Genomic DNA, 25,102 nt, shown 5'->3' on the forward strand with positions numbered 1-25,102 from the left:
GTTTGATCTAACATTAAGGTTTGCATGAAATGCATCTCCATGAGAGTGTTTCTCATAATGTGTGATTTATTAGTAAACAATTTATCTGTTTGTGAGTGATACTTGAGCTAGAAAAAGTGTTGATACAAGTAACAACATAGAATGAAACATTTATTGCAGAAATTAAAAGACTAGTATGACATGTTGTTTTGAAGGACTGCTCTGAACTCTAATAAGATGGTTAAACAATTTGTTTTTACAGTTTTTGGTGGTAAATTGGTTGCCTGTTGTTATTCAGGACCTGTTTTTTTACAATGCTGTATGCAATCTCTTGTTATTTGTTCCGTGTTCTCCAGTTCAGCCAGATTCTCATTACCCACCCTTATTTTGCAAGAGCTGACTTAGGTGTTTTTATTGATTTTTTGCACAGGCAGGGAAGGTCTCCAATTTTGATTACCTGATATATCTGAATTTGGTAGCAGGCCGCAGTTTCTGTGATCTTACTCAGTGGCCTGTTATGCCATGGATTATAACAGACTACAAGTCAGAAATTTTGGATCTTACTAAATCAAGTACATTTCGGGATCTCTCCAAGGTTTGGTTTTAAACTGTACTGAAAGCTTGAAGGATTGTGATGCACTTACAACATGGTTCTAAGCACTAACTAGCATCATTTGAAAGTCATAAGCAATAAGATTCAAGTCTGAAGTTGAGATATTAGGTGGAGATCTTAGTTCTGTGGAATGAGAATCCAATCTGAAGTGTTGAAAATGGATTTTAATTGTAACCACCTGGCAGCAGGGGTGACACCTCTAGAAGAATGGGCTGCGGCCTACAGCAGTGGGAACAACATTCACTGATGAGGGTAACAATGACGATGGAGTGATATTAATCAAGTTGAGTCAGTGGATCCTGTACATGGGGTAAATGATTAGTTACTTGACGGATAGCTATTCAGTGTTTAGGTACATCAATTCAATTCATTCTATGACCAAATGCTGAACATTTTGCTTAATGAGTGATGCCTACAGAATTGTCTAGAAATCACCCTAGAAGGTTGGTATTACAAAGCAAGCACTTTTAGGTTATCATGGGAGTGCTCTATAGGAGGGGCATTGACAATGTATTGAGAATATGTGTAAATGTTGAAAAATAACCCATTGTACTATATGAAAAGCATGCGAGACTGACAGGAGGTCATTTCTTCGCTGAGTTCACAGGGAAGAAGATTCTTCAAGCTAGTTTATGGTGGCCAATGGTGCTCAAAGATGCTCATTAGTATGCGAAGAAGTGCATTATCTATGTGTGGGAAGGTCAGCCTCAGCCTAGAGATAGGATGTAGGATTATCCGATTTTGCCTCTAGAGCCCTTTCAAAAGTGGGGCATTGACTTTGTAGGTCCTTTTGAACCAATAGCCCGTCAAAGTAAAATCAGTACATTTTGGTTTGTACGGATTACTGTACCAAGTGGGTTGAAGCCAAAGCTTTGTAGGATAATAAAGTATCAAATGCAACTTAGTTTCTCGAAGGCACAAAGTGGGGAATGATGGATGAAGAGTGGTGTGCACATTAAGTGCCTTTTATAGAACATGCTAGAGCAAGAACAAGCTTGCTGTCTTGTGTTCTAAAAGCAAAAATGCCTTTTTGGGGCTATTTAACGAGCAAAAAAAAATGCTAGGAAAATATAATAAATTTAGGAGCAAGTTTTGGTAGCTCAACAACCCCCTTAGGCCAAAAAAGGGAGATCAAGGAGAGTGAAACGACAGCTGAGCCTAAACCCAAAAGTTCCAAGGGTGCTGTGATGGGCTTCCCAAGGTCCTACCACAATCGTAGAGGCAATGGATATCTTCTTCTAGGTTGCTGAAGTGAATCAGAGTTTTTTTGGGTAGCTGCATAGGATCTTGGATGAGCAATGGAGTGCTTATGGATGCTCCACTTGATAAGGTAAAAGAGAAACATGCTACAGAAGGCATGGGTTTTCACCTTACGAAAACCTACTCTCGTAGGTTTTCATCCCTTATAAGGGTCCAATGGAGACACACAATGCTAATATGCAAAGGGCTAATGCATAATGGCTATATTTATGCAACAAGGTTCAACTTGTACAATGCCCTCATGGGGGATTTACTGACCTGCCCAAGCGCTGATGTCGAAGACTAGAAGACAATGCCAAAACTTGTACGTACTATGGGAAAGTAACCCCCTTTGAAAACATGAATATTGCTGCCAAAGGAGGAGTTGATATTGGCACATGGTGCCGAGAACCTGATGAAGAAGTTGATGTAGAAGCAACTCAGCTGGAATAGCTGTTTCAGTCAAGTAGCTGTTGTGGTACATCAAGAGATGCGGCCTTGAGAAGGGAATGTGAGATTGAGAGAGGATTGAAGCTCAGCACAGAGTGCAATAGATAGTGTGAAAGTAAAGCATGACACCCAATGCAATAGATTGAAAGAGTGTCAACTGAAAGTACAAGGTACAACCCTTAAACCTTAGGGTTGTAGGGAATGTTCACACCCGAATACGATAAGTGCCCGTAAGTGTGTGACATAAGCACATACGAAATAAGACTAAGTTTGGGGGAAAAAACCTCTCGTACCGAGAGTAAAAAGTGCCCCAGTGTTCTATTGATCACCGTCACTCCTATGTGAGCGTAGGCGTAAGTGAGGCATAAGTGAAATACCCAACAAATTCCCCTGGAGTGAAGAGTGATCAAGAGTACAAGGATCATCTGCCACCAAAGGAGATCAAATTTGGAGCATTCCGAAATGTTTCAAATTTGTCACGAGGAAGAGCTTTGGTGAAGATGTCTGCCACATTACTGGTGGTAGGACAATAGATAAGACTGATATCACATGCATGTAGCCTCTCTCTGACAAAGTGATAATGTATCTCAATGTGTTTCGTGCGTACATGAAACACTGGGTTCCGTGCCACTGCAATGGCACTTTGATTGTTAGTGAAGAAAGGAGTAGGCTCTGTAACAGATATATCCAGATCAGCTAGCAAGCATCTAATCCATACGCATTTAACTGCGGTAGTGAAAGTTGCCTTGTATTCAGCTTCACATGATGATGTGGCAACAATGGATTGTTTCTTGCTAAGCCAAGATATGCAAGATGAGCCAAGAAAGAAACAATTGCCACTAGTGACACGAATCATAATCACTAGCCCAATCAGAATCATTGTAAGCATGTAACTGCAGTGGTCCCCCCTTGGCATAAAGCAATCCAAGAGATCTAGTACCCTGCAAGTAACGAAAGACACGCTTAACAACTTGCCAATGTGACATGAGTGGCGGATGCATATATTTGCTTAGGGCTGAAATTGCAAACTGTATGTCTGGCCTAGTGTTGCATAGGTAAATAAGACATCCAACTGCTGGAGTATATGTGTGTATATCAAACAAATCACTGTCATCATGTAATGATAGCTTTAGTCCAGGTTCCATTGGTGTACAGATTGGCTTGTAATCTTGTAAGCCAAACTTCTCAAGAAGTTTACTGATGTATCTTGACTGTGATAAACCAATACCTCTAGCATCATGTATGAACTGAATATCCAAGTAATAATGCAAAACCCCAAGTTTGACATGCCAAAAGTTTACTACAAATTTTGTTCGAATGCTGAAATTTGATGAACATGTGTCCCTATAAGCAAGAGATCATCAACATATAGACAAATGATCAGCATGGATCCCCCCTCTTTACATACATAAAGGGTAGACTCAGATGAGTTGTTTATGAACCCTTGGCTAAGCAAGAAAGCATCTATCTTTGCATACCAAGCTCTAGGAGCTTGTTTCAAACCATATAAAGCTTTTTTCATCTTGTAAACCAAGTGTTCCGATCCCTCAATTGCAAAACCAATGGGTTGCTTTTCATATACTTTCTCATGAAGTTTCCCATGTAAAAATGCAGTTTTAATATCCAATTGATGCATAGTCTATCCATAATGGGCAGCCAAAGCAACCATAGACCTGATGGTCATCATTCAGGAGGTAGGAGCAAATGTCTCCTCATAGTCAATGCCTTTCTTTTGTGCATAGCCTTTAGCTACAAGCCTTGCCTTGTATTTGTCAATGGATCCATTTGCATTTCGTTTCAGCTTGTAGACCTATTTTGTTCCAATGGCTTTTTTCCCAAAGGGCAAAGACACTAAATCCTATGTTTGATTCTTAGCTATAGAATCCAATTCAGCTCGCATTGTTGCCATCCAATGCACACTCTGTTGTGCATCCTCAAAACATTCAGGCTCCTCATCATCAAGTGTGCTTGCTGCCATAACAAACTCCATGGTATGTGCAGTATCATGCATACGAGCTTGCCTTCTAGTATGACCAGCCATGGGTGCATCCAGATGGCTATCTTTCATAGTCTGTAAATACCATCTAGGCATTTGTCTTGCCTCCTGACTGTGAATAAGCTCTTGCTGAATTTCAGTTTCAGCACTTTGCTGAATATTCAGATCAGCCAATGGCTGATTTTCTGCATTTTCCAATGAAGCAATTGGCTGAACATTGAGTTCACTTGCTGAAAGTCCAATTGAATCACCAAATGTAATGGGCAGCAGCCCTTCAAATACATCACAGGCAGCCTAACATGTGTCTAAACCAGCAAGGGACAATTCTGATTTTTCATCATATAGTACATCCCTACTGACAAACACCTTTTTAGAGACAGGATCATATAGTTTGTAGTCTTTTCTTTCACTACTATATCCCGCGAAAATGCATTTGGCAGCCTTGTTATCCAACTTTTTTCTGAGTACCTGTGGAATGTGTGCATATGCAAGATACCCAAAGGTACGAAAGTCTTCAATAGAAGGTTTCTGGCTGTTCCAAGCCTCAAAAGATGTAATTTTCTTTAACGCTTTGGTGGGGCATCTGTTCAAAACATGGCAAGCACACATGACGGCTTCCATCCAAAAAGTGTATGGCAAGCTCTTTGCTTTCAGCATACATGTGACCATCTCCATGAGTGACTGATTCTTCCTCTTTGCAATCCCGTTCTGCTGTGGAGTATAAGCAGTTGTGAACTGATGGACAATGTCCTTCTGCTTCAAAAAAGAATTCAGCATAGAGGACATGTATTCCCCTCCTCAGTCCGAACGGAGAGTCTTAATTTTACAACCAGATTGGTTCTCAGCAAGTGCAACAAAAGCCAAGAATGCATCATACACTTCTGACTTTTTTACGAAAGAATAGACCCAATAGAATCGTGTAAAGTCATCAATCAAAGTCACAAAATAGTAACATCTTGCCAATGAATTTGTTTGCATAGACCCATAGACATCTAAATGCACTAACTCCAACCTGGCTATTGCTCTTAAAGCAACATCACGCGAAAAAGAAAAAACGATGCATTTTCCTCAAAATACATCCTTCGTACAAGTGCTCAGGAGGTCTCTCCAGAAGAGGTAATCCATCTAGCATCTGTGTACATTGTAAGAGCATCAAGCTACCAAAGTTCACATGCCCCATCCGAGTATGCCATAACTCTGCCTGTATCATAGCAGGAGTAAGAATGGATGCCAAGTACATTGATTGCTCAACTGAAAGAGCATCCTCATATAACCCATGACATAAAGTGTCAGTCAAGACCAAAGTCACTTGTTCTTTGTCTCTCACCATGCATTTGTTATTATCAAATGTGACCTACAATCCACAACATGCCAAAGAAGAAATAGAGAGCAGGTTCTTCTTTATGCTTGGTACGAACAAAGCGTCCTGTAGGTGGAGAATAGAGCCATCAATGGCTGTGAGCACAATCTCCCCAATACCTCTAATAGGGTATGATGCATTGTTGGCACACTGTATAGACTTGCCAACTAGAGCTGCACCAACATAAGCAAATAAATCTCTTTGAGATGTAATATGCCTAGAAGCACCACTGTAAAAAAACCAAGTGCCTGCATCCTTAGTAGAGCTAAATGCTCGATCAGCCCAAGAAGTGTCACAACTGCATGTGTAAAAGCAATAGTCCCTGTTGGCAACAAAGGACGCGGACTTAGTAGCAGTGGAAGGAGTATCAGAAACATTCCTGACTCCTCCTTCTCCTTGGCGATGCGCTTTATACACTTAGTGATGTAGTGGTCTGGCTTCTTGCAATAATGTCATTTTCCCTTTTTGGCTTGCGTGCCCCCTTGTCCTTGTGAAGTGCGAGAAGTCCAAGAGCTCTATGGAGCATTCTTTACTTGGCTGCCTTTGCCCTTCTGTCTAGCCATAAAAGCCTTCTCAGAGGCCATGATATCCACACTACTATTTCTTTTTGTTTGCTTCTCTTCTAGAAGCAAACTGACTAATTGAAGAAAAGTGATCGACTGTGTGGCAATCCTCATGGTGAGATTTAAGGCCGTATGAAAAGCCAAGTATGAAGGAGGTAGTGAGTTCAATGTAGTAGATATCATCCGTGCATCTGAATAGTACTCATCAACATTCATAAGTTGCTCATGCAAGTCTTGAATTTTGTTCAAGTGATCCTACATAGAATCACCTTAATCCATTTTCAATGTCTCTAGCTTTTTCTTTAAGAAAGAGATGTGAGTCTCTTTCTTACCTGCAAACATCTGCTCCAAAGTTAGCCAAACTTCTTGTGAAGAAGCTGTTGAACGAATGTGGGAGATGATGGACCGTTGAACTGCCAATGCAATCAGCAACAAAGCTTGTGCATCCCGTGTATCCCATGCTTTTTGAGCTGTTGATCTTTGGGGAAGTGGCTGAAGTGGAGCAGGTTGAGGTGCCCGTTGTCTACGTCCTCTAGAGGAGGAGTAGCTGGAGCCACAGCTCTGGGCCTAACTTCTTCTCCACTGAGTTGCTCATCAACATTCATAAGCTGCTCACGGAAGCCCTGTATTTTGTTCAAGTGATCCTGAATAGAATCACCCTTATCCATTTTCAATGTCTCTAGCTCGTTCTTTTAGAAAGAGATGCGAGTCTCATTCTTTCTTGCAAACATCTGCTCCAAAGTTAGCCAAGCTTCTCGTGAAGAAGGTGTTGAACGAATATGGGGGATGATGAATCGCTGAACTGCCAATGCAATCAGTGACAAAGCCTGTGCATCCTGTGTGTCCCATGCTTTTTGAGCTGCTAATCTTTGGGGAAGTGGCTGAAGTGGAGCAAGCTGAGGTGGCCGTTGTGCACGTCCTCTTGGAGGAGTATCTGGAGCCACAACTCCAGGTCTAGCTTCTTCTCCATTGACATAATCCCAAGGATTTTTCGCCACAAGCACATTCTTCATCATGAAGGACCAAAGTGTGTAGTTGTTACCATCCAATCTATCCTCCTTGGATACATAGGTAAAGACATCTCCTTCCTGATTTGCCATGATAATAATCAATTACCAAAAGAAGCAAAAGAGCAATGTCCAAGCTGGACCAAACTGGAAATCTCAAAATTTCCAGAAATTACAGCAAATAACTTGCTGCAATTAGTACACTCAGGTGCACTCTGTCAAAACTGTCTGTAATGCATGCAGTCCAAGGTGCATTCAGTGTTCAGCAACACTGTATGAGCAAAATCCCCAAAATTTCTTTCCCCAAATTTGTCCAAAACAGTCTATCATTGACTGAGACTGCAATACATGTGCAAATGTTCTCAAAAAAATCAAAAGCCCCAAAATTTCTGATACATTTGCCCAAAAATTTGCACCATCTGTGTCTCTGACACATATTCAGACTGCTGTACCTGCTGGGCAAAAGGCCCCTCTTCGAGAGATGAATCTGGAATAAAAAGGTTAGAAAAAAAACATTTGAAATGTCGAGTTTGAGGCAGTCGATGCAGAGATAGGCGCCAATGCAGAGATATGCTTTAATGGCCTTGTGTGTAGTTGGCGTGGTCAGGCGCTGCCAAGGAGTGATAAGGGGCAGGTGACAGGTTTAGGTGGCTCTGACGGTGCTGCACAGGCATGGTGCAGGGAAGGCGCAGGCAGGGACGAGTGGCTCAGGTCCACGCGCAGGCAACACTGTTGATGGGGTTCTGAACCTTGACGGGTGGGCACAAGGTGAACAGGCGGCGCTTTAGGTAGCGCTGCAGGTGCAGGCGGCAGTGCTGGGCAAGCGGACGGGCTGTAGACGCAGGGTCGAAACGGCGCAGGTGACGGGCGGCGTTCCTAGACGAGGTGGTGGGCTGCTGCATGAAGTCGCTAGCGGGCGTTGGACAGGGCAGCGCTGGGCGTTGCAGCCAGACTGGTGGCGGGGGGCTGTCTGGCACAGGCAATGTGAGCGGGCAGTCTGAGCGGGCAATGTGAGTAGTGACCTGGTGGGTGCAGGATGACCTGGCTAACGGGCTCCTTTGCTGACTGGTGCTAGCTGGGGACTGCAGAACAAGCACCACAGGGCGGCACTCTGCAGGTGCTGGGAGCAGAGCTGAACCTGAGCTGAAACTGAGCTGAGCTAAATAGAGCCAATGCTTTGATAGCAAATGTGAGATTGCGAGAGGATCGAAGCTCAACATAGAGTGCAACAGCCAGTGTGAGAGTGAAGCACAACACCCAATGCAATAGAGTGAAAGAGTGTCAACTGAAAGTACAAGGTACAAGCCTTAAACCTTAGGGTTGTAGGGGGTGTTCACACCCGAACACGATAAGTGCTCGTAAGTGTGTGACGTAAGTACATACGAAAAAAGACAATAAGTTTAGGGGGGAAAAACCTCTCGTAGCAAGAGTAAAAAGTGCCCAAGTGTCCTACTGATCACCGACACTCCTACGTGAGCGTAGGCGTAAGTGAGGCGTAAGTGAAACACCCAACAGGGAAGCCACCATGGCACATGCCAATCAAAGGAACAAGGGCTTAAGAGAGATCATGGAGCCATGATGGAACAACCATCAAGCTGTGTTACTAGCCCAGTTAAGGTTGATGTATTTTTTTGCAAGTAAAATGTGGTTGATTATATTACTCAAGAAAACTGATTACAATAGAGTGCTCATGCTTGACAGACTAGCTGGAGCTGGTGCAAAGTCATAAATACGTCATGTGTACAAGCCTCTCAAGGCTATTTGGGGGGGATGGGACCAAGAAGCCATTTGGGGGGGTTGTATCGCCATGTGGGGCTACCTGTCTAGATCATGAAGAATAGATCGTGGCTGCCCCAGGTGCGCATGAAGTGAAAACAAAGCTCCTAACGAGCTCGAGACTCGCCTTTGCACCTGGTCCCATTGGCTGTGGAGGGAGTGGATGATGGAGGTCTAGAGCTTTGCAAAAGTCGCCTGTACTGAAAGAATCTCCCCGCCAAAAACCCCTTTGCAACGCGCCTTCTAGATGTGCCATCTAGTAAGACTCCCTACGATCTCCCATACTTGAGAGTGGTTTGCTGTGGGCTCCAATAGCTGGCGGATGGGTAAAGCCTCCAAGCCGACCACTGTGCACAACCCAGCCTCAATGATGAAGATTGTGTCCTGCATCCCAGCCTCATACAAAAGATGACGGCCTTGGCTGACTGCTTGCCATCAAAAAGCTCCCCACGAGATACATCTAAGGCTGGGTGCTAGAGGGCGGAGAATGTGGCATGCTCCTCTCCATATGAGCTGCACCGCCTCACATGACCAAAGGCAGTGTTTTGGAGTTTCCAAAAGCTGTTGTGTACATCATTTACACTCTTCATCCTTCTGCATCTAGGCTAGCCAACTCCCCACTGCTAGGTCTCCATGTGCCAAAAGCCATAAGAAATACAATACCCTGCTCGGCCTCTAGCTGTCCCATAGGCAGCGCCACAAAGTCCAACAGAAGGCATCTGTGATGCTGTGCTCCGCCTAGTATCTGCCATGCGAAGGCGCCAAGTCCATGTCCTCCTGCATTAGTACGTGTATGCCAATCTTGGTTGTGTACTCCAAGAACCTCGGTGGCTTCTTGGCGACCACAATGGTTGGCCATAACCACTCTCTAGGGTCCCACTCCAGCTCATCAAGTGGCCTGCTCCATATCTAGAGGTGCCACTCCCTTAACTCCTTCCAGAACACATAAGGGTCTAGATGCCAGATCTTCCCCTGAAGACCAACCACACGAATCCTCCTTCACGGAAGGACAACAATCTCCTCATCCTGTTGTCCTTTGTCAAGGACCCCCCCCTCCCCCCCCCTTGCATGGTGAAGAAAGCCTCGTATGGGGCGCCGCCCACTCTACTTGTCACCCGTAGGGGGATACGTGTTGGCGAAAATCTAGTGGCCCATACCTTGCGAGGCTCTATTGGCTCTTGTATCGAGGGGTCAAGCCACTCCTGAGGTATCAATGTGTCAATCTTCCTTCTCCTCAGCTCAACTTCTCTCCGACAACCTGATGCCTGCTGCAACACCTCTTGGTCCACCATCATGTACACCTCCCGCCATGTCCTGATGGTACGAGCAGGGCCAGCCTCGCAACTAGCCCACTGGATGTGGGGGCACTTGCCAATCTGTATTCCATCCTGATCTCTGACCTAGGGGTTCTAGATCATTGACTTGCTCTCCTCTTGGCAATCTGGGGGATTCTGAATTAGGGCCTTATGGGGGCCTTGCCACACAGAAAGTAGGCTGTGGAGGAAGGAGGATCTGGGGGGCGTGATTTGAGCCGTCGTGAAGATCCATCTCAAGGACGGCTTCTAGTCACCGCCAAGCCTCGGTCTACACTTCTACAGACCCTCTTATAGTAAGACCTTCCAGGTCTGTCCTCTTAGTGTGAGACTGTGGACTACTAGCTTGCCCAAAAGGGCCAGGCTCTGATACTTTGGGTCTATGATCCCAAGCCCTTCCTTTGACCGATGTCGGATGATGGTTGCCCACGCCACCTTGGCCCGATAGTCCCTGGAACCTTTTGACGCGGCCGAGAGAAAATTCAGCACTAGGCAGCGAAGCTGAACTACATAGGACGAGGAAAAGCACCAATACGAGGCGATGTACTAAGCCATCGCTAGGAGGACCTAGTTGACCACCACAGCTCGGCCTGCTAAGGAAAGGTGGGTAGTACTCCAGTAGGTCAGCTTCCGCCTGATAGAGTTGAGGATTGGAAGAAACTATTGGGCAGGAGTGAGTGAACGGCCCACTCCATGCTAGAGTCCGGGTCCGTAAGGAAACCAATCAACTTTCGCCAAAGTTGATTTTCGCTCCCGTTGCAGTGCAAAACACCTCAAGAGCTAGTCTCACTCTCTCCAGCATCGGCTCATTGTCCTCTATGTAGAGTGCTGTATCATCTGCATATTCTGAGTCTAACAGCCACGTCTCCTCTCTCACTGGAAGTCGGAGGCCATGTAGCCAGCTCACACGTGACCTCAGGAAGTGAGAGTCAAGACATCGCCTCTGCAAAGAGGAGGAACAACTATGGGGCTAGAGGACAGCCTTGTTGGACCGATCTCTCCAACCGAAACTCCTCTCCCGTCCTGCCACCTATGAGAACCCCACTGGCAGCCGATCTCTAAAGTGTAGGGACCCCACGGATCCATGCCTGGAAGAAGCCCAACCTCACCATGGTGCCCTCTAAGAAGCCCCAGTCAACCCTGTCATAGGCTTTCTCGAAGTCCAGGAGTAGTACAACCAATCCCTGACCACTGCACTGGGCCCACTCAGTCTCCTCAAAGAAGGTGAAGACATTGTCTAGGATGCTCCTATCTTGGACAAAACGTGTTTGTGTGTCATGAATGATGTCTGGAAGCACGGGGCGGAGTTGCCTACCAATCATCTTGGCTAGTGCCTTATAGGCCACTGACAACGGGGTGATCGGTCTCCACTTGGATAGCTCCAACCGTTCTCCCCCTTTGGGGAGGAGACTGATAAGACATATCGATAGACTCCATGGCATCTGTCCTGAGCTGAAAATCTCCTGAAAGGCCAGCAATAGGGGGTCCTTCACCACCTCCCAGTAGGTAGTGAAGAAGGCCTTTAGAAAGTCCATCCTCTCCCGGGCATTTCTGTCCATTTGTGCATGGAAAGCCTCCTTTAGTTCCTTCTCTATGAAGGGGTCTAGGAAGGAGTGTCCCATCTTCTCTGTGATGAGGGATGGGTGTGGTCCCAGACTTGCTATCTGCATTGTTGTTCTCTGGCTGAGACTGTCTCCTGTTTTGGAACAGGTGTCTGTAATAGTCAGTGGCAATCTCCAACACCTCATCTGGGCTAGAGCGAATCCTTCCATACTGATCCCGGAGGCTGTGTATTTGCTCTCGTGAGGTGTGGGGTTGATGCACTTGGAAAAACTCTCTGCACATTGTGTCCCTCTTCCGCATCCAAAAAGTTGCTGAGGTGCAGAAGGAAAACTCTGAGCACCTATCCTCAAGGCCGGTGAGGGCTGGCTATGCACGCATCTCTTGTGCTTGGAGAGTGGGATCCCCTGGTGCCTCCTGCAGTAGTCTCTGCGTGGCTGCTAGGTCTCGCTGGAGTGCTCTCTCCTCCTCCTAGCTTTGCTACTTGGCCTGCCTGTAGGGCTGCTTCCTAGCAGATACTGCTCGACTCGATTAGGACCTCTGCAACCTGCTCTATGATCCGGTCCCTCCTGTCCCACTCCCTAGTCCAGAGCTGCTAAATCAGTCTCTTCACCTCCTCCCTCCTGTAGATTGAGTTAGGGATCCGACAGGATCGTGTGTCTAGGGAAGAGGTTGGGGCATCAAGTGTCAAGAGAACCAGGCAGTGATCAGACAAAGTGGTGCCAGCCAAGTGCCCTACACCTGGCCACCGCAAGAGCACCCCCACTCTCCCACATAAAACCTGTCCAGCTGCTCTAGCAAAACTTCGCCCAGCCGCCTGCATCCCCAAGAGAAGTTCAGGGACCTCTCCCTCCTGTGAAAAGCTGGGTCTCTCCAAGCATCACGTGCTCCTATTGTGAGGATGAAGACCTCCCATGCCTCCTGTTCCTCCCCAGCCATACCCTGGTAGTTTGTGTCTACCAAGAAGAAAGAAAAGTACTGTGAGATATGTCAGAGGAATGGCCATGAGACTAGGACTTGTTGGGACAATCCATAGTGACAGGAAACAGCCGGAACGGCCCCCCGGCACGTGGAATCGCCGTCCCCGGAATGTATCCGTCATGGACCGCGTTTCCAAATGATGGAACGTTCCCTCTCCCGTTTCAGACAGGGAACGCAGCAGGGAACACGTTCCCTGCTGCGTTTCCTGTCTGAAACGGGACAGGGAATGCCACGTGGCAAAACTTACCTGCGCCCGGTCGCGTCCTTCTCCCGCCTGCTTCCTGTTCCCGCCTACATCCTGCCCCCAGCCACCTTCATTCTCTTCCTTCTTCTTCTTTCTTCTCTTCCTTCTCTTCCCTCTCTTTCTTCTTCTTCTTTCTCTTCTTTCTCCTCCCATCTCCAACCTCTTCCTTCTCTTCCTTCTTCTTTTTTCTTTTCTTTCTCTTTCTTCTCTTCCTTCTCTAGGTTTGGCGTTCCCGTTCCTACTTACTTCATGAGTTTTGATTTTTTAAATGCCGTTCCCGTTCCCACATCCCCGTTCCCTAGGTTTGGCGTTCCAGTCCCCGTCCCCGTCCCCGTCCCCGTTCCCTGTTCCCGTTCCTCGTTTCATGTTTCTATGGGACAATCCTAATGTTCAGATGGCACATCAAATGCAAGTAATTTAGCAAAGGCCAAGATCTATTTAGCTAGCACTGCAGTCAATCGAGTTACATTGACACAATAACTTAGAGGCCCTTCATGGGACCTAGAAGAATGCATGTGTTGTCGAAGTCTACTCCAACAATCCAGGAGTCCACCTTTGGGAGTCCTACTGCGATCTCCACCCAAAACTTGCTACGTGCCCTAACCTCAGTAGGGGCATAGACATTGAGGACTCCAAGGCACGAGTCCCCAATATCCAATCCGATCCATAGAACCCTCCCTGCCACAATTGTCCTGTGGTCATATACAGAGGTGGTGAGGCTCGGGCCAATAGAGGTGCATACGCCTCCACTCCTGCCGTGGGCACTGATGGTGTGCTCCCAGTAAGTGTGTGAACTACTTGGGAGTACCTTCCCTACCCGATGGGCTTGGGCGGGAGTGAGCTTGTGCTCCTGCAGAAGTAAGATGTCGATCCGTCCGGTGAGGGCAGGCTGCAACTCCTGCCGAACAATCAACTCGCTGGAACCCCATGCCCCATTGTAGTGGAGGCTGTTCACATTCCAGGATGCAAGATGTAAACTCATAGGGAAACCTATGACTGACTGAACACGCATCTGTTTGGTGTGGAAGTTGCTTACAAAGAAGAAGAGCTTGGGATATGCGGATAGGCTTTGCTCAGGACTGGACGGTGAACTCCATTCCCCCATGGTGGTCCTCGGGGAGGTGATAGATGCTCGTGGTGGTACCACTAGGGCATCTATTAGTTAGGCCGAGAGGCGTTACTCTGTACACTGGTAGAAACGGGCCACCTGTGCCAGGGGCCAATCGATCAAATCCATCGGTTCTCTCCACTGTGGAGGGGCTCAAAAGATAATGCTTAGATGTAGGACCTCGTCACCAGCCCACCAGTTAATGTCCATCATGCAACTTGGCCACTGCTGGGAAAAGAGTGCTACTCCTCCTTCTCCCATCCACTAGGAGATGTGGTCTGCCACCGGGCTCTTCACCTCCTCCTCTATCTGTGTCATCTCGCTGTTGTATGAGAGGTCTGAAGGAAGAAAGCATAGTTTGGTCCATACGGTGGTGCTAGTAAATGGACCTTGCGGCTCCTTGACTTGTGTACCACGAAGATTCCCACCTCCAGATGTAGTGGGAACTCTCTACGCTCCACAACTCTGAGAAAGGACCACGGACCACTGCGAAAGAACTCTTGTGGTAGCAGCTACGCCTGTCTTGGGAAAGTGTGATGGGCAACATGGACAGATGAGCTGGTGGCTCTGTTTTGGGGGGGGGGGGGGGAACTACATTGCTGATGAGTGGAGGATGTCGGTGTATAGGGCTTCTCACCTTGTGTGGGAAAGGGGGGGGTTCACCGGTACTGGGTGGGGGTCAGGGGGACTGATCGGTGGGGGAGATGGAGGGGAGGGGGGAGATCGAGTGATGGTGGGGTGGTCGGAGGTGCGAGAGGTAGGTGTGGGGGGGGGGGGCGGTGGCTTTGCAGGGGGGGGCTTTGGGCTAGGGTCGGGGGCAACCACGGGGAGGAGGGGAGGGGGGTGGGTGTGGGAGCAGTGGGCACTTGGGTGAGGTAGCTTGTGATGCCTCCATGGGTGGTGAATGTGGAGGCCTGTGGTCTTGCCGGGTGGGACGAGGAGGGGGGGGGGGGGGGGACTGCGGGGTGCTCTGCCCTCCTGTTCCCTGTTGCCATGGCTGTCTGAGGGGCTGACTACAGCCCCCCCTGCCGTCTCCCTCTCTGTTATCTCTGGATCCGTGTAAAACCGTTAGCATTTAATTGTGGGCCTGTCGGCAGAGCCGCCTTGGCTCCGAAGCGTGCGCAATTTGCTGCTTGATGCCCAAAGTCATGGCAATGTAGACACTGCCGTGGCTGCTCAGTCACAATAACCTAGTGCTTGAAAGAGTGTCTGCCTGCCTCAATCTCCAGAAACTGTGGTATATTCTTTGTATCTTTCACTACCACCCGTACCTTTGGGACTCCTGCGACTGTCATTGCATCCGCGAAGGAGGCGGGAAGGACTGTGCCGAAGAGCCATCCAAAGTCCTCCACTAATTGGCGATACTCTACCGCAAGTCCGAGGAAGGGTAAGGTGACCCGATGTCTAAGAAACCTTTTATGGAGCACAAATGCCTCCACTATGAAGCCACTGTACCAAGGAACCATGTAGATGACCCCCTTCATGGAAGCATAGGGTGAGCTATGCACTAGCTCACGGATTGCGTTTGCCGAGGCGAGTCATACCATGAAGATCCCTTGACCCATGAGAACCGCCTCTTGTGATCTGTGCTGTGCCAATGCTCAGCGTGGAGTGAAGCCAATCACGAAGCCGGGGCCTAGATGGGGAGTGTCCTACAACCTGACCAAAGATCGCTGTTTCTTTCAGCTCCAGCTTTGTGGCTTGGACGGCTAAGAGCTGTTCCTCAGAGAGGATGATGCACAAGGTGTTTGACTGGGGGGCACTCGCAGAATGCACCGGTGTCTGACCAGAGGTTTCCATTGCGTGTCCTTGTTGAGAATCTACCAATCACGCTGCTGTGCTACTTTTGGGGGGGGGGGGGGGGGTGTGGGGGAAATGCTGTTTTCTGACAGTGGGGGAGGTGGTGGACCCCACTGAAGGCCAGCTCGCCATGGGCTGCAGGGTAGAAGAGGCGGGCGGAACAAGCGGAGAAGGCAGGGAGGGGGGCAGGTGGAGGAGGTGGGGGATTAGGCAGGGGGAGGAGCTGGCACGGAGGATCAGGCAGGGGATCAGCCGGGGTAGGAGGAGGGGGGGTCAGGTGGAGAGGTGGGGGATCAGGCGGAGAAGGCGGGGGGGGGGGGGGGGGGGGGGAGGCGGGGGATATGATAGGGGGGAACAGCAGGCGGGGGTGGAGAGGCGTGGCAATGCTTGGGGAGGGGGGGGGGGGGGGGGCGGTGCTCAGGAGCAGTGCTCCACAGGGGGCTGGCGCACCATGGGGGAGGGGGGAGCTAGACGGGAGAGCAGCGCACCACGGGACAATAGGTGGGGCCGCACTGGTTTGATGGCGCGGGCGGGGGAGCAACGCAGCGTGACTGTAGGAGCCATTTGAAAAGAAAAAACCTCTCTAAAGGAGTTAGTGAAGGTTGATGTATACCTACACCATTAGTCCTTAATTGAAATATGAGCTTGGTATGTGAGTGCTAGAAGGGACAAAGTAAAATGCAATAGAAGATAAAAGAGCTGTGAGAGTAAATGTAGCTGGAAAGAGGGAAAGTCCTGGAAGATACATAAATTAAGGACATATTAGCCTGTGGGCTTGAGCCCTAGTAGCTACAAGTGGGAAAGTCCAGACTGTAAAGATATTCCAGGGTTTGCATAGAGAGAACAACGAATATACAGACATGACAAAGTCACAATAACTTGGATAACAAAAGCGCAAAAGGGAAGAAGAGTAGAATCTGATGAGAATGATGCTGAATATGAGCAAGCGAAGAAGGTGATACAGATGTGATGGTCAAGGAGCTAAGATGTCCAACAACCATTGACACTGGTTGGAACAGGCTGAGGGAGAGTGCCGGAGAGTGTCGTCCTCCATATATAGATCCCAAATGCAGTGATACCACCAAATTTGATGTAGATACAGCTGACTGGAGCTTAGGGTGATGTTACACAGTGGTCGAGGATTTCTTGGGAAGGAATATGACTGAAAAGCTGAAGAAGAGTGCAAAATCCGTACATGACCTGCTGCAGCAGAAAACTGAAGATGAGGTTGATGAAGGTGATGAAAATGCAGTAGCTCTAGTTCAAAATGCAGATCAGACTGATGTCACCCAGCTGTAGAACAGGCTGCACATGCTGGGAATGAAGTTGCCTGCTGTCTAGTGACATAGATGGAGCTGTAGATGATGTCGTGGCACCTGCAGCAGGGTAGGAGAGCCACAAAGAGCAGCAGACCAGGTTGAGAAGGCTGGCTGTAATCACAAGCAGCCGATGCATGCCAGGTGGCAGCTGGTCGTGGGAGACTGTCCATGGATAAGCTGACAGCAACCAAAGTGCTGATGTAGAAGGCTGGCAGCAAGGGCAGCATCTTCGGATGGTGGTAATGATGGTGATAACTGTAGATACAAGGGATAGGCAAACAGGAGAGAAGAGATAAAGAGTGGTGTGCACACTGGAGTGCCTTTTACAGAACCTGTTGGAGCTAGAGGAAGTTTTGAGCATGTGGTACTGTTTGCTGTCAATACATCAGTTTTGAGACTTCTAAGGTTAGTATTCTAGACACTCAGTTTTTACAATTGTGTATGGTTGCTTATGTGGGCACCGAGTATCATATCGATAACTGTGATTTCAATTACATGTTGTGAGCTCTAGTATCTCTAGCTCTTAGCATGTGAGAACATTACATTTGTAGAAAGGGATAAAGGCACATGACAAGAGCAGGTCCACTTCAGGACCTTGCAGGACTTGATTCAGGCTTTGGGATGAGTTTTCCCCAATGTGTTATGTGAAATTTCCATTCATTTAAAGTTTGAACTTATCAAAGTCAACTCCCTTTTCTTGTTTAAAGCCCTTTGCAACCAAACGGGCCTTGTATGCTGAGTAGTGGACTTCTGCCAAGGAGCCCCAGTGGATCAGCGTGTGGGTTTTCCAGTGTTAAGGAGCATTTGGAATGATAGACTTGCTATTCTTCATGTCATCTCCCTTGCTCTCACAAGTTGGATGTAGCAGACATTTAGGATTTGGGACTGATTTCTTCATTTTTAGGTATGAGGAATGCTTGGACAGCAGCCATGTAAGGGCCGGTGGACAGCATAGTGGCAGTTAGATGAAGCTTCTGGGTCCAATAGATTAATAGGAATTCAGGCGATCAGCTTGTATATGCTGTTTACACCTTCATTCTATGAGAATTGAGTGACTAGTTTGGTCTACCTCTGGTTTCTCTCTCTTTTCTCAGCCACCTCTTCAACTGGAATACTTTTGGATAGAATGGTCATGAAAAAAGTCAGAATTAGATAGTTTGTTGCATGACAAACTTGGAAATGTTAGGGAATGCAAGGCAGTGCGTAGAGGAGTGCATTTGACAGGGATTGGAGCATTTGCCCTTTCACTTTGGGTGGAAATTTGCTCATGGTTTATGACTTTTAGGGTTTCCAGGCTGATCATCAAACTTGACATTTGTACTTATTCAATTCCAATCTCTTCAGGGCCAACAGGTGTCATCATGCAGGAGTGAGAGCAGTCTAGCTCCCATTTGAGTTGTGATTGACACATTATAGGACCACAGAGTCCACACTTGTTTCACAAAATACAAAGCATAAATCCTGGCACCTGTTAACCATTCTTTGGTCTGGTGACGACTTAGACCCATATTGGGACAGATAGCAGCCAGGCTTTGCACTCTTATCTTCAATGATGGCACAGCATTCACAATCTCATAATTCCTGCTGTTTACAGAATGTTATGCATTTGCACCTTGTTGCAGAAGTGTTTGTGGATTCTCATGAACAATGTACTTGTGCAGATCAGACTTCAGAATTCTCTCTCTCATTTTGCTGTTTTCTGCTGATTCAAAGTTTAAGGTGCTGCACTCTTCATTAAGTTAATACAGGCCAGGAGGTATTGGCCTTAAGTTGAACTGATTAGAAGTGCATATGTAAACATCTCTGCAAAGTCTTCCTCCTCCAGACAAAATTCCAGCTCCACACAACTCCATCAGCAGTGAGCTCAGACATAAATGATATTGAACCTCACTGCTTTGATGTGACTATGGAGCACAGGGCTCTTAGAAAGACTGAAACTTTGATTCTCGCACTTTGGACTTGTTCTCCACCTTTCTTAATGAAAATGTATACCAAAGTCTGTCTTAAGTACTATTCCTTCACAAGGAGCAAGTGCTGCCTTGTTCTTCACCTTTCATAATGAAAATGCTGCCATATCTTGACTCTTACTGATCGAGAAGACCTCTAACTAAAGGCGAGAAGCTTTCCTGCTTATCAATCTCTCTCATGGAGAAGATGCTGTTCAGGACACCCATTGCATACTGGAAGATAGGCCACTGAAAAGAGCAGATAAAAGGCACGCCCAAAACCAAGCTGGATGTTGCAACATCCTAATTATGCAGCAGAATTAAAGGAATCAAGATACTCTGTGAACAATATGAATATTTAGGGTCTACTTCGTACAGATTAGGGTTCGTTGTTTATATCACACATTACTCACAAACCCTAACCTTACCGTGAATCAACAACCTTAACCCTAGTTGTGTAAAGATACAACCCATGGTATGACATATGAGATATCAAACAGTACGGTGTGACGTAACAGAAAACATTGAACTTCTAGGGTAACATAATTTAAGAATGTATGAAACTCTGTTGTTTTATTAAACATTGAGTCACTGAAAATATCAATATTTTGATAGCTTGATAATGCTACAAATTTCGATGATTCCTAGAGTTTCAAAGATAAGATTAGAATATGCTGCTCCAAGCAGTGAGCAACATCATAAGTTGCCAGCAATGCATATGGATGTATTTCTTCCCTATATTAACATTACGGAAGGGTGGTGGAGGAGGTGATCAAGCTCTCCATGTGATTGGGCAAAAAGTGGTTAGAGGAAAGAGCAAGACACCTTGAAGGCTAGACAATCTTGTTCAGCTTCTTTTTGTTCTTAAACTCATGATATTATACAACTTGAATACAAATTTGTACCCAAATGAACTGATTTTTGTTCAAGGACTTCTATACATGATTTGGGACTCCTATGCACTGCTGTTATCAACCTTATGGTTTTTGCTTCTCAATGTTTAGTGTGGACTTATTGCAGCCTATTGGAGCTTTGAATGCTGAACGTTTGACAATTTACAAAGAGCGTTATGCCCAGGTATAAATGACTGCTGTCTTTGAAGCTATCTTATCGTGTTCTTAGTTCCTTGTTACAAGGAAGTCTTAAATAATGTTGAAGTGGCCAATATCTTCTTTCAATGCTAGTAGATGATGGATGATGGTGGCTCAGATCACCCGTTTCTGTATGGTACACATTATTCTACACCGGGGTAAGAATGTGTTTCGATTGTTACTGTTCAATTGCTTTTTCCTTTTTGTTAACTAAAGGTAGCAATTCACTATGAATTGGCCAGGGTCTTTTTCTGTTGATATAAATCTGATTGCTGGCATTGTTTTTAGGTATGTTCTTTATTGGCTGGTTCGCTCTGCTCCAGCACACATGCTCAGGCTCCAGGTTATTTATTTTAGCATGAGCTGCATATAATTATTCATGTTGCTGACTGCTGCTGCTTCCTTACATGAAGCTTGAGCACCCCAATTGGGTTGTGATAAAATTGATGTACATGAGACATTTATGAACGTCAATATGCCAAAATGGGAGGGGAAAAAAACCCCTCTATGTAAGTGGGATAGGACCTTGAGGGGCAATCGAGGGATAAGTTTGATCCTCTCATTACCTCTGCATTTCTCATATCAGTTCCACACTTATCAACTTTGCAATATTTGGCAGTTTTATTATTTATTAGATCTCTAGTTTTTCTCCTTTCCCAAATTTCAATGTGTCTCTCTGTGAGAGAGAGAGAGAGAGAGAGAGAGAGAGAGAGAGAGAGAGAGAGAGAGTGTGTGTGTGTGTGTGTGTTTTACGAAAAAAAAAAAAGAGAGAGAGAGAGTGTGTGTGTGTGAAAGTTCTTTATGGTTCTAGCAGCATGAAGATAGGCTCGACCACCAGTTCCACCTAGTAGAGGAGTACTCATGGTTGGTAAGACTGAGCTGCTGACTTGCATAGAGCTTGGTGCCCTGTTCTTGGGAAGTTGGGGGGCGGTGACATTCACACGACTATCTGAGGATCTAGGCTATTATTCCTCATAATCTTTGAACAATCTTAGTAAATTCACATGTAGATTCTTTCTAAGTGGTCATGGTCATCTTCTGGTTGTGAGCCCTATATCCAATAAGGGACATTAGGAATTAAAAAAGAAGTTTATCACAAGGGGTGGGTGAACAACTTCAGGCATTCTGTAATGCAAAGCATGTGTGACTTAGGATGGAAGAAATGCATGCATCCAAAAAGCCATGAAAACCGTCAATCCTTGTCCTCACGCACTCAGCCCACCTGGTGATCTCTCTTATCTCCCCTGGAGAGTGTGAACAATCTGTGTCCAAATCCTTGAGAAAGTCTTTGCACTAGATGTGTCTTGTGAATCTATGGCATGATTGCATTTTGCAACCCAAATATACCAAGCGATAATGCTGGCAATCACCTCCCATCTGTGAGAAATGCCTCTTGGTCCACTCTAATCACAAAACGTCTAGCATGAGAATCTTGATCAAATACTGACCAGAAATGAGAAAGAACTACTCCCCTGAAAGTCCTCGTCTCCAATTGCAGGGCCTCTCTTTGTGGCTCAAGCTGTTTTTTTCTCAAGTCTATATTATAGTCTCAGCCATGCCATGGAAGCTACTTGCAGGGATGCCCTTCTCTTGTATGTGCACCTTACTCTGAGGGGTCTGTCTGATATTGTGAATTGTGGAAATATTGGGTATCCTTACATTCTTACACCGTCTCTTGTATATGCACTTTACTCTGAGGGGTCTGTCTGATATTGTGAATTGCGGAAATATTGGGTATCCTTACATTCTTACACCTTCAGGGTAAAGCAATGGCTTAGGTTCCTAAAACACATCCTTGCCAGTAAATGTTAGATTAACTCCATCAAAGGGAAAGAGAAAATTGATGTGAATTAGGAGGGTTGGCAAATCCCTAAAGAGGTGATCAGAACGCCTAGGGATCTATGTGATTCATGAAAGGGTAAAACATGCCAAATGTACCAATCTTCAACTTCAATCCGAGGGGATTCAACTTTCTTCACTAGAAGAACTTTTATAAAAACCTTACTCATCTCTTTTGTGTCACTTGCAATGTTTTAATTCTCTTGAAGAAAATTTATGTAATGAAAAGGATCATACTATGAACTAAGTATTGCACTCCCATTTGTCATATTCAGTTACTGGTTTCTATAGGCAGATAAAGATTAAGAATGACTTATAGGCACAAATGCTGTTTGAAATGCACATGCTGAAAACTGAAATGCTGAAAGCGGTAGATGCCTACAAATCTGAAATCTTAGAATTGGGGGAAGAATTGAATACATTTAAGAAAAAAGAAATGAACGTCCAAGAAGAACTACAAAGAGAGAAAGAGGCTTTGAAAGCATTTGAAAGGGAGGTTCACTCATGGGCAGAAGTGGCAAAGACAACATAGAAGCAGATAGAAGAAGCCAACCCATGGATTGAGGTAGTGAAAAAGAATAAGGGAACATTAGTGAACAAGACTGAAGTAATGAATGCTACCTTCGAAGAAGAGGCTAGGAGACGGGCTAGGGTTTTACATGTACGTGTAGTAGGATGGGAGGAGAAGAGCAGTCCACAGGAAGATGCTAAGATACTTGCTGACAAAATTGGGGCTTCAGACGTACCTATTATCAGTGCTTGGAGAGTGGGGAAAGAGGACTCTAAGTCGAAGGCTCTAATTCTTTGCTTTGGGGACATAGAGAAAAAAAAGGCCGGAGAGTCCTCAAGGGTGAGAAGATTTATTTGGATGAGGACCTTATCCCAGCACAAATAGCGCATCACAAAAGAACACATGCCCAAGGTATTGGAGGCTCGCAAAGAGGGAAAGTGGGCTATTTATAGGGATGGATGAGTCATCATCATTGACAAAAGGACTTCATGATGGTACGAGGCCTATGAGACACTTCGGATGTCAATATGGAATTGTAATGGAGCCCTATGCTTGGATATTGGTTACTTTAAAGATAGCTTCTAAAACATAGATATAGCAATGTACACAGAAACACACCAATGTAAAGGTAGCCGACTACCAAAGGTGTGGGGATATAGGTGGGAAAGTGCATTTTGTCCAGCAGCTAGAAAACTAGCAAGCACTAGGGGTTCTGGAGGTGTGGCCATAGTATACCGGGAAGACCTCAGAGGGATAGTGCAAGTAATGAAAAGAGATGATGATGCACGATATTTATGGATTAGGATACATGTAGGAAGACCAGGGGATATATTCATCGCAATATGCTACTTTCCTCTTGCAAATTCTACCTATGCCACACGAGATGGATCCCCCTTTGATGTACTTTATGAGGATATCACGAGATATGCTAGTATTGGGAACATATTATTAGTAGGAGATCTCAATGCACGCACTGAAGATAGACAGAGTGACTTTTATATGCATGATAATGCCATGTTCAAAGAGATCGACATAGATGAAATAGGCTTACGCAGGAGAGCCCAGGATAAAGAAGGGAGTACCTATGGGACACACCTATTGACTTTGGGAAGTGCACATAGACTAGCTATCTTTAATGGTCTGCCACAATCGCTAGGATTTGACAATTTGACATGTTGGAATCACAAGGAAGGGGCAAGTACTGTGGACTACTTGATAGGCTCACCAGCATTGATACTAGACATCCAAAACTTTAAGATATCTAAGAGACCAATTGGCATAGCAGCAGATCATGCTATTTTGACATTCATGCTCTCTTGTGTACATATAAAACATGAAACACCATGCCTCCCTAAACATCCCAAATACTACTTTACAGAATACACCTCACACATCTATAATGTTTTTCTGCAGACGAGTTTACATACATTGGACTTGAGTAGATCGTTAGAAGAATGTACAAGGGATTTAGCAGAGGCCATACATGGATCAGCCATGTATGCATTTCCACACACCTTGCCCTGATGTAGACCCACACGATCTACTGCTCTCCAAAATAGCTGGTATGATGATGAGGCACATATATATGAGCTATTTTTGGGGCGGAATAGCAAGAGCGCATGGAAGATGTTTCATGAAAGATAGCCCCCCATACAGATTATATCACTAGATGCTTGGCTTGACTATGGGAGACAGCTGTATGACCTGCTAGGACAGCCACCTATGCAGCCCCCATAAGCTTGTAGACCAACACAGTGGTCTTTCTTTACATGGAAAATGATTAGGGATGCAATTTATAGATTACAAAATGGGAGGGCACAGGATGAGGATGGACTAGTAGCAGAACATTTCTCACATGCTTGTGACATATTAGCACATATCTTCAATAGAGCAGTATGTGAAGGTTTCCCTATGAGTTGGTCAGACAAGTGGTGATCCCTTGATTCCTAGCAACTACTGGACTATCATGATTGGTCATACTTTGGCCAAGATATATGGATCTGTATTGGAGCATGAACTCAGTGAGTGGGCTGAAATGCAAGGCAAGAGAGCACAAGGACAGGCAGGTTTCAGGCGAGGATATACCACGCTGGACCATATTCTCACACTTAGAGCCATTATTGAGGAGGGTCGAGCATGAGACAAGAGGATCCATTGTTGCTTTGTAGACTTTCGCAAAGATTTTGATACAGTGCCTCGTATACGCATCATGCAGAGATTGCAGGACATTGGAGTATCAGAGGGTATACGATGGGGTGTCTATGCATTATATGAGGCAGTGATAGGTCATGTAGAGGCACCTGGGGGAACTATCAGAGAGGATTGAAAGTACCATAGGAGTGAAACAAGGATGTCCACTTTCACCCACATTGTTTGGTCTATACATAGATGAAGTGTATGATTACAT

The 25,102-nt window shown here is 45.9% G+C and overlaps 1 protein-coding gene across 3 annotated transcripts in view; it reads left to right on the forward strand.

Annotated features, from left to right (window-relative positions):
• Window positions 1–25,102, forward strand: part of LOC148013550 (uncharacterized) — a 201,815-nt gene that overhangs the window by 56,494 nt on the left and 120,219 nt on the right. For all 3 annotated transcript variants that reach the window (XM_087667553.1, XM_087667554.1, XM_087667555.1), the window contains 4 exons: window positions 410–574; window positions 20,275–20,331; window positions 20,442–20,503; window positions 20,634–20,688. In XM_087667553.1, coding sequence (XP_087523679.1) covers window positions 410–574; window positions 20,275–20,331; window positions 20,442–20,503; window positions 20,634–20,688 — 339 coding nt within the window. The remainder of the gene's footprint in view (window positions 1–409; window positions 575–20,274; window positions 20,332–20,441; window positions 20,504–20,633; window positions 20,689–25,102) is intronic.

Source organism: Lygodium microphyllum, chromosome 26 (genome assembly GCF_053477565.2).
Source record: "Lygodium microphyllum isolate KBCC chromosome 26, Lygodium_microphyllum_v1.1.10, whole genome shotgun sequence".
NCBI classification, from domain to species: Eukaryota; Viridiplantae; Streptophyta; class Polypodiopsida; order Schizaeales; family Lygodiaceae; genus Lygodium; species Lygodium microphyllum.